Source organism: Epinephelus fuscoguttatus, linkage group LG10, assembly GCF_011397635.1.
Source record: "Epinephelus fuscoguttatus linkage group LG10, E.fuscoguttatus.final_Chr_v1".
NCBI lineage: Eukaryota > Metazoa > Chordata > Actinopteri > Perciformes > Serranidae > Epinephelus > Epinephelus fuscoguttatus.
In genome coordinates, this window is record NC_064761.1 from 13794083 (window position 1) to 13803187 (window position 9105).

Consider the following 9105-nt stretch of genomic DNA (forward strand, 5'->3'; position numbering starts at 1 on the left):
GTTTTTCCAGGGTAACGGTTGTAAATCTATATTTAAAAATTGATCTCACTTTAAAGGCCCCATCAAATATTAGAAATGTTTAAAAGGTAGCTATTAGTGCTATTTTATATTCGACAAGTTTACAAGGTTACAGAGTCATCTAAAGCTACATTAAGAAGTGTTATGAATGTGATGCCTCGAAATTAAATGCCAAACCCACAGAGCAGCAGCAAGGACTATGATTGATCAGACTCCTTTGGCCAATCAGTGCTCCTACTAGTGCTCTGTGGGCTTCATTTAATTGATAGAGCGCCAGGTGGTCCTCCAATCATTTTCTAATTCACAATGAAAATAAGTCACACTAAGAAAATAATATAAGGTGCTAGCGTGCAATAAATAAAAGCATCAAAATAGAGATTGTTTATCAAAATAAGTGCCAGGGGAGGATTCCCCTGGATCACCAGACAGAGCGACACATTCTCATGCTCAACTTGTCGATTATTGATGTTTCATTAATGGCCCGTCACAATATCACGCATATACTGTATGTATGTATATATATATATATATATATATATATACATATTTATTTATATATATGTATGTTTGTATGTTAAATGTTTTTACAGGAAAGTGCCGTTTCTGCTTGTTAAAATGTAGTCTTAATCAAAATAAATGTAAATGAAAAACTTTGTTTTTATGTTTACTTCCTTAGGTTTAGGCAAAAAAAGCATGGGGTTAGGTTTAGAAAGAAACATTGTGCGTCATTAGCATAGCATGCTCAACATACTAGCACCCAACATCGTTAATTAAACACCTCTGATTTTCTTTGATTTCACACTGGAAATGAACAGCAGGCTCCTGGGTGAAAGTCCAGAGTTTGTTTGACCAATCCACCTTAATGACACACCTGCCCAGTGCTCTTTACACTACTGTAGTTTCCTGAAGCGTTAACAAATGCCACTACCTGGGTTGTCTTATACTGCCACTAAAGGGTACCTCTGTGCAGTAGTGACTGACGCCAACAGGCTATTGACCAGATGTCGGTAATTGACAAGATGGGAGTGCAACCAGGTTGGACAGAGGCACTTGCTAAGCCCTGAATGTCCTTAGATCCTAGAAACGCCCCTGCATACACCTGACCAGTGTGGAGCTGCTGTGATTGGCCCCTGGCTTCCTGTCCTTTTGCAAAAGTGGCCCCCAGGCAAAGCAAGTTGAGTGTCACCGCAGTATTACTTGAAATAATAATCTCACTGGGCTGATTCTGAAAGGGTTATCTGGGTTGGCAGTGCTGTAATTCAACAAAGTTCCTAATTATATCTCAGAAAAGCTATTGTAAACATTTTGGTAGCAGTGTTTTAAATTGATCCCTCTAATGTGTAACAAACAGTCATGTAGTCAGTGTTTTTCATAACTTGTGTTGCCTGACAGCAAAGTTTGATTTAGATGTAAGATTATTATGTTATGAGTGGAGGGTTTGGTTCTGACATTGAAGGTTAAAGTTTGTAAAGATGAGTGTGCAGTTATGCATTTGTGTTTAGGGTTTTAGGAATTGATTGTAAGGAAGCCTAATGTATGAGCAGATAGAAGTCACACAGCAGGTCAATAAAAGAAGTTTGCATCACAAAGTCTGACACCGTGATGGTTTATTTTTCATGTTTTCCAGGTCTTAAGCATTTCTCACATACATTAGAGACTGCTCTACAAGTCTTCTGGTCAGGAACAAACACTTATGGTTCCTTAAGCGTTGTGTGTATCTCAGTCCTAGGCTCTTGGGTTTTGTTGTTGGTCAGGAAGAGGCCAGGGGCAGATGGGGTGGATAGCTGGGTCGGCTGGTGGAGCATGGCAGGGATGGTTGGGGTGCAAGGGGTGGTAGGAATCTAATGCGGGCCTAAGAAAGCCCAAGGACCTTTTAGTCCTGGCACTGTGAGGTGGAGGGGGACCATGATCGTGAGGGGGACCACGACCGGGAGGGGGACCGTGACCGTGACCGTGACCGTGGGGGGGACCATGATCGTGAGGGGGACCACGACCGGGAGGGGGACCGTGACCGTGGGGGGGACCATGATCGGGAGGGGGACCACGACCGGGAGGGGGACGACCACCAGGGGGCATGTGAGGACCAGCAAGCACAGGGGGCACAGCAGGCTGCTCAGATGTGCATACAGGCTCCTGCTCACCAGGGCCAAGGGCAGTAGTGTTCTGTTCAGAGCAGAGCCAACCGAGTTAGTTAATATGTCGTCATAGTATATCTGCATGTAACTGCACACCTTCAAATTATGGGTAAAGAATGGTGTATGTTTAAAAGGTGGACTCACCTTCGGGGGATAGAAATCACAGTCGTATGTGGTCTTGTATGTTTTACTTGAGTAAGATGAACGGCAGAGAGCATGATGCTTTAAAGGGAAAAAAGAGAGACAATTAAATCAAGTAGGAAAATATATGACAGAAAAATTCAGCATCGCAGTTGCAGTCGTATTGTTACCGAACTTTAACACAACAGACTGCCCAGCTCTGATCCAGGGCGGTCATTCTACTGTACAGACTGCAGTCCTTAAAACTAGCTATGTGATGGAGGATGAACTCTCTTGCTGTGAGATGACAATGCTAACCACTGCACCACTGTGCTGCCCGAATTTTTTATGTATTAGAATTTTATTAACATCAATAAACTATGTAAAATCAAAGATGACCCAGACCCAAATCCACAGTGAATGTACTAACTAAGCCTGATATCGTCTTCCTCTGTGCCACAAAGCTCCATTGCAAACGTGTCAGTGAGCCGCATTGTTGCACCGGGTGACATGTTCCTTCATTACCATGAACATACACACTGTTGTTTATTTTGACTCACTCTCACAAACACCGTCCTGCTGCACCAAATACTAACAGCCACACTAAATATGGATTAATCCACTGCTGAAAATAGTCCCCAACAAATGCACTATTTCCTCCTGTCTGTTTGCTAAAAAGTAAAGTGACCAGCTGTTTGGAGTGGAACAGTTTTTCAAAATAAAATATTACATATGTGGGCCAGTTTTAGGCAGGAGGTGATGAGATCAGGGGTGATTGCCACAGTCAGGGTTGGGAGTAAGTAACATGAGAGTATTGAGAATTACGGATTTATTTATTTTTTAATGGGATTTTTTGACAGTAAGGAAAATACAGAATAACACCAGATTTATCCTTAAAGTTTTGGTTCACCAGTTGAAGACACACACAGGAAATGCTCGTGAGACAACTGAACCGAGTGAGTAGTTGTTCAAACTTAATCATGATTGTTACATGGTCACAACATTAACTATGTTACAATGTGTTTCAGCTATGATGCTAAACGGTACACTGTGTGTCAGTATCAGACACCAAGGAGGTGTGACAAAGCGTTGATATTGGATGACCTGGGAATGAGAACGAGTTGGTATGAGTTGTACTTACAGCTCTGTCAGGGCAGAGGGGTTTGCACGCGTCTTGAAGGATTCTGGAGTCCCTTGGGCAATGAGTCTCCACCACAACAAACTCAGAATAGTAGAACATGCCCACCGACATGACGTACTGAAAGGGGAGGAAAGAGACGATGCAGGGTATAAAAGGATGGCATACAGATGTTCTACTGCAGGATGTTATTTTAAACATCTTCATATATGGACACATACATTACTGAGCAATACAAACACAAACATTCATTTGATTATATTTTAGCTGCTTAAATATTCAACTCCTCTGTATGTGATAAAATAAAAAAGAAGAAATTGTAAAGCCTGAGCCGTGCATGCATCTGTGTGTGTGTGTGTGTGTGTGTGTGTGTGTGTGTGTGTGTGTGTGTGTTAAAGAGAGATTCTCTGTACCCCAGTTCTTAGCCGTCCCACTTCCTGCAGGATGTACACATGCTGGTTGGTGGTGTTTGTGTTGAATTTTTTCACAGCTTGATTGACAGACATGAGACCTTCAGGGCTGGTAAGTTCAATCAGCACGGGACAGTCGGGGCAGGTCATTATCAACTCACTGTCACTTAATTCTACACAGAGAGAGAGTTATTATTACGAGCGCCTGCTTTTTGATGTTTCCACAGTGTAGTAAATAACAATCCAAGACAAGACAGTTTAGCATTTTAAAGCTTTCTGTCCACTCAGAATCGTTCGTCAACATGGTATTACTTAAACTCTACTCAAATACAACAATACAGCACTCTCAGCAGACAGTCACGACTCACCATATACCAGGACATTTTAAAGGTATGTGTTGCAAACATTTAAACATCTAACAAAAAAAATGAAGTATGCCTTTAACTTTTTTGTTGGACAGGGGCACGCCAGGGAGGGGATCTCAAAAGACATGAATCTGTGCTATCACCCAAATAAATCCAATATATTTGAGTAAATGTTCTGCTATTGAAGACCACATCTACTGTTTATGCCAAATTCCTACCCTAATTATGTAATGTACCTTAAAAATAGCAACATATTTGACTCTTTTTAATTGAAGAAGTGAAGCGCGCTCACTCTGGATCAGGCGTTGCGACAAAAACACCAGTCCTTCCATTCATTTTAATGTGGGTAGTGCATCTAGGCTGCAGTGGTGGGAGGTGCAGGATAAAATGCCTGGGAAAAAGCAGCAGCTGGCAGCGAAAAGTTGAAAGAGAATACATTTTTGGAGAGACCCAAATCAACGTCACTTGATGTAAGTAGTACTCCCCCACTAATGGGCCACTGAGGTGACGCTCCCACCGCTGCACAGCCCTGTGGCTGGCTAACACCTGATTTGGTGTGAATCAGGGGCGTATAGACAGTGCAGGTAGTGTGGTTGCACTGGGGCCCTTGCGAATGATTCAGAATGCCACCTCAGAACTTCTCCTTTGTTCAAAGAAGAACTCACATTAAATTAAAAATGGTGCCATTCGCCAAAAAAATAATTTTAAATTTTTTTTAAAAAGGGGGCGTCGGTGGCTGAGTGGCTAGAGCAGGCACTTGTACAAAGACCCTGTCCTTGCTGCAGCGGCCTGGGTTTGACTCCGGCTTGCAGTCCTCCACTGTGCATCATCCCCCCTCTTCCCTTCCTGGGTTTTTGCCAAACTGTCCAGTATCAATGTTCTGTTTGGAAACAGGGTTGGATACATGACAGGGAAGCCCACCTCTATGCGTGTCACAAGCATACTTGGTGACTTTGGCGTCACCGTTCCTTACAGTCATCGATACGTTACAGTGAGCCCCCACCGCCTACAGAGAAACAGAGACAGAGATGACATTTTCCTGTAAATACCTCACATCTCCATTACAGGAGAGTGAAATCAAAACCACTAAGTCCACCATCTGGCTGTAGATGGTGTAGATGCTGTAAATGTAACACAGGGCTGAAGAAGAGGAACTGGATTAAGCAAACATTTGTTCGGCATTTACCCCGGCTGTCTGGTCTCGGTACTCGCAGTCCTCAAAGTGTTGGGGGTTGACAGTGTGGCAGACCGTCTCCCCAAGGTTCAAATTCAGCTCAATGTCACAGCCTCCGTCAACCTGGGAACACCAGAGAAAGAGTGTAAATCTCAATTATTGTGGTGTTAAGACATTTTTAATTTCCCTATGCCACCCTCAACAGTATCTTGCTTTGGCAAAACAGGCATCTGTGTGTTTGTTTTTGCAGGTGTTTATATGTCTGTTTGTCTGTGGAAAGCTAGTGGAGAGCTGTTGTCAACGCCACCGCATCACAACTTGCAACCATGTAAGATGCAGTTATGAAACTTTACAGGTGTAAGGCTGGGGAAAGGGCTATTGTCCCCTTTTTACATTGCCTTGTCCAATATTATAAGGCAGATGTTACCTTATTACAGATGAATTATAGCAACTGAAAAAAAAAGTTACAATAAGAGACTGCAGTACAAAAATGTCACATGATATGTTTAAGGTCATTTTTGTTCATCACAGATCACTGATTTTTACAGTTGTTTTGTTTATTTGATCACATATTTCAATAATACATTTTATTATATATATGTATATATTATATATAATAAAATCAAAGTTGGACTCATTAGTAGAAGAAATGTGCACAGTTACTGCTCACTTCCGGTTCCCATACCTTTTCCATTTTGTTGCCTAAAATTTCAAGGAGTCTGAACTTGTAGCCGTGATCATGGTGCTCGTCGATGTGATGCGTTGCCAGACGTGCAGCTGCGGCACCGCCATCCTCGTTGCATGTCACTGCCTCCAAAGCTGGAGCAGCACTGTAGAGCTGCACTGCTGAGGCCAGCAGCAGCAGGATGGATAATCCCTCCATGGTGCAGAGGAGAGATACAGCAGACAGCTGCAGCCAGGGACTTTATATAGACATGGACAACAGATTAGAGAGGGAGGGCGGGAGAGAGACCGTCAAACAGGTGGAGAGATAAATAAAATGATAATAAATGCGATGCATCGTAGGTGGGGTGAGGACAGACCAACAGAGCTGCCCACGATATAGAACAAACAGAGACTTTAACCAGAACAGAGCAACAGATTTCAAAACATCCTTTGAAACACAGTTTTTATACTGTCAGCCTTTTTCTTTCACGATACAGACAAGTTTAATTACAAGAATTGTTTGCTGCATCACAGCTTCATAATTCATGTTGAACATGCTTCATGTAAGTGCACTTTAGTCATTTGGGGCTAGACTAGACAAGACTAAAATCTCAAAATCTGCCAAAACATTTTTCTTGACATTGTTGCTTTTAATTGCATTTGTATGCCAAATTCTAATGCTGAAAGGAGACTTGCTCAATTTCAGACCTCCACAGATCCAGACCTCAGGTTGGTTTCTGCCAATGGGACCAAGAGGCAAAGGCACGGTAAACTTTACAATGGCTGCAGAACTGTGTCTTTATTTTAACTGCTAACAACACAGGGAACTTAAAGTATGTCTCGTCTTTTTTAAACCATGCCAAAGGTTTGGTGACTGCAGAAAAAATGTACTACTTTGATAGGTGAAAAACACAGGGGGCCGTGTTCACAAACATTCTGAGGAAACTCTCAGAGTGCTCCCAACTTAGCCTAAAACTTTTAGTTAGGAGTCCTAGCTTAAGAGCGATTTAGAAAGGTTCTCAGAGCTACTCTGAGTAAGGAAGGGACAGAAAGTTTTACCTTCGAGAGGAGGTGTGGTTGACCTGTTGCTAGGTGTGATGCATTCTTTTAACAGATGTGATTGGTTGTCGCAGACACGCCCTTTGTAGGCCTGCAAGGTGTGGACACCGGAAATGAAATGAACTGCTGACTGTTAAAGTGTTGCCATTGTTTGTGTGATCACTCTGCTGATGGAAGATTGAGACAGACCCAAATATCTTAGTGTTGAGATTATTTTATCTCTGGCATTATGGTGTCTTTCCACCATTTTCTCCTCTGCTAAATAAACTCTTAAGCCTCTTAAAAGACCTCCTCCCTACTCTTAACAGTTTTTCACCGTTGGAGCTCTGTTAAGGTCTAAGATGCTCAGTGAATAACTTTACAAGGACCTAATCTTAACTCCAAGGGGAATTTCACTGGGAGCAACACTTGGCAATCGAAAGCTGTGTGAATACGGCCCCAGAATCTTTTATCTCTGTTGCAAATTATAGTCTGCTGAGCTATTAAGCTCATGTACAACATTAATATATACTTGTTTTGTACCAAACTGAATGTGACAGACAATAGTAGTGTTATAGTGTATATGGAAAACTTTGTGGAAATGAGGGGGAGTGCAAAAGGTAGAGTTATGGTAATGTACAAAACCAGAGAGTTCCATGTAACTGAGTGAAGAGGATTAGGTGGAGGTGTGTCACTTGCATGACGGCAGCAGGATGAACAGGCTGTGACTGGAGTGTGTATTATCTTTAAATACCTTTTGGACTCTACACAGGCACCTAATATCACTGATGCTCAGTCGATGGGTACCAACAGTGTTGTGAGTGGTTTTAATCAGTTGTTGCAGAGCCTCCCTGTCCTGGGCTGTGCACATCCCATGTTAGTTTAATGGTTCCAGTCAGAAGGCTTTCTAAGGACCTGGCAGGGGAATTTTGCCCTTTAAACTTTCCTTAGAAACACAGTCATTTCTGAGCTTTCCTTTTTATCAGGAAGGAGAGGGTGACGACCGTGAAGGGTTTTAAGAGATGATGTTAATCTTTCAAAAGCTGGTAAGATGTTCAAGCATGCTCATAATATTTCACAGTGAAGCTGTGCAGCTAATATACATCATTATGAAGAATATCCACAATTATTGCTGGAGTGCAACACTTCAGCGGTACAAGTTGAAGAATGATGATATTTTGTCATGGCTACAGCTAATTCACAGTTCTTATCTGCATTTTGTTTTAGTTGTCTAGCCCATATACTGAGCTATTACTTCCCTCTAACTATTCTGACTGCCTCGGATCAGATATGTCCCCTCCCTTTTTTTCTTTTTTTTTGCAGGTTTTGCTTGCCTGACTTTGCACCTTTGGTCTTGTTTTCCTATTGTGACTGTCTGTCATGCATGGCTCAGCTACCTTGAACTTAACTCCTGTTGGGAGTTAGTTAGGTTCAAGGTACAGCTGTTTATTACGCAATTTACACTTTCATGGTGCTGGAATCTGCCTCATCGCAACCTTTCCTCCCAAGTGATGTGAACACAACATGACCACTTACCCCAACCATGACTACATCCTCCAAGTAGGGCTTTTGAGACCGTTTTTACACTCACAGTCCAATCTGATGAGACATTAAGTTCTGATTGACTGTAATTATATGAGAGGAGATGAAACAGCAGCTGCAGCTTAAAAGCAGTTGGAGTTTGATGGTTAAGAAATGGGCTTCCTAGTTGACTCCTATTGAGCTGATGGCATCACTATCAGCTGTGTGACTATGTAACAGATCAGTGTGCCTGTGTCTAAGTGTAATTGTTGATCTTGAAGAAGGCCTGAGTGCTGAAACATCATCTTGATAAAAGAAAAATGCATATGGAGCCAGAGTACCACACTCAGCACAAACCTGCACAAACACACTCCAACCCAAACACTTAAACATCAGTGCACACACACTTACGCAGGTATCTGATTTCTGAAATGTCCAAATAAGCAAGAAACGCTGGTATGTTTTTTCTGGGTGAGGGATTAAAGATTAAGCACATAATGTCAACAGAATGCCAACACTG

General features: G+C 42.2%; 1 protein-coding gene across 1 annotated transcript; it reads right to left on the minus strand.

Annotated features, from left to right (window-relative positions):
* Positions 1–1590: 1590 nt before the first annotated feature.
* ahsg1 (alpha-2-HS-glycoprotein 1) lies at positions 1591–6278 on the minus strand. The gene is made up of 7 exons (XM_049589071.1): positions 6046–6278; positions 5373–5483; positions 5108–5192; positions 3825–3994; positions 3415–3531; positions 2298–2375; positions 1591–2181 (listed from the first exon to the last, which is right to left on the minus strand). The coding sequence occupies exons 1-7, from the start codon at positions 6241–6243 to the stop codon at positions 1744–1746; spliced, it is 1197 nt and encodes a 398-aa protein (XP_049445028.1). The 5' UTR covers positions 6244–6278; the 3' UTR covers positions 1591–1743.
* Positions 6279–9105: the final 2827 nt, after the last annotated feature.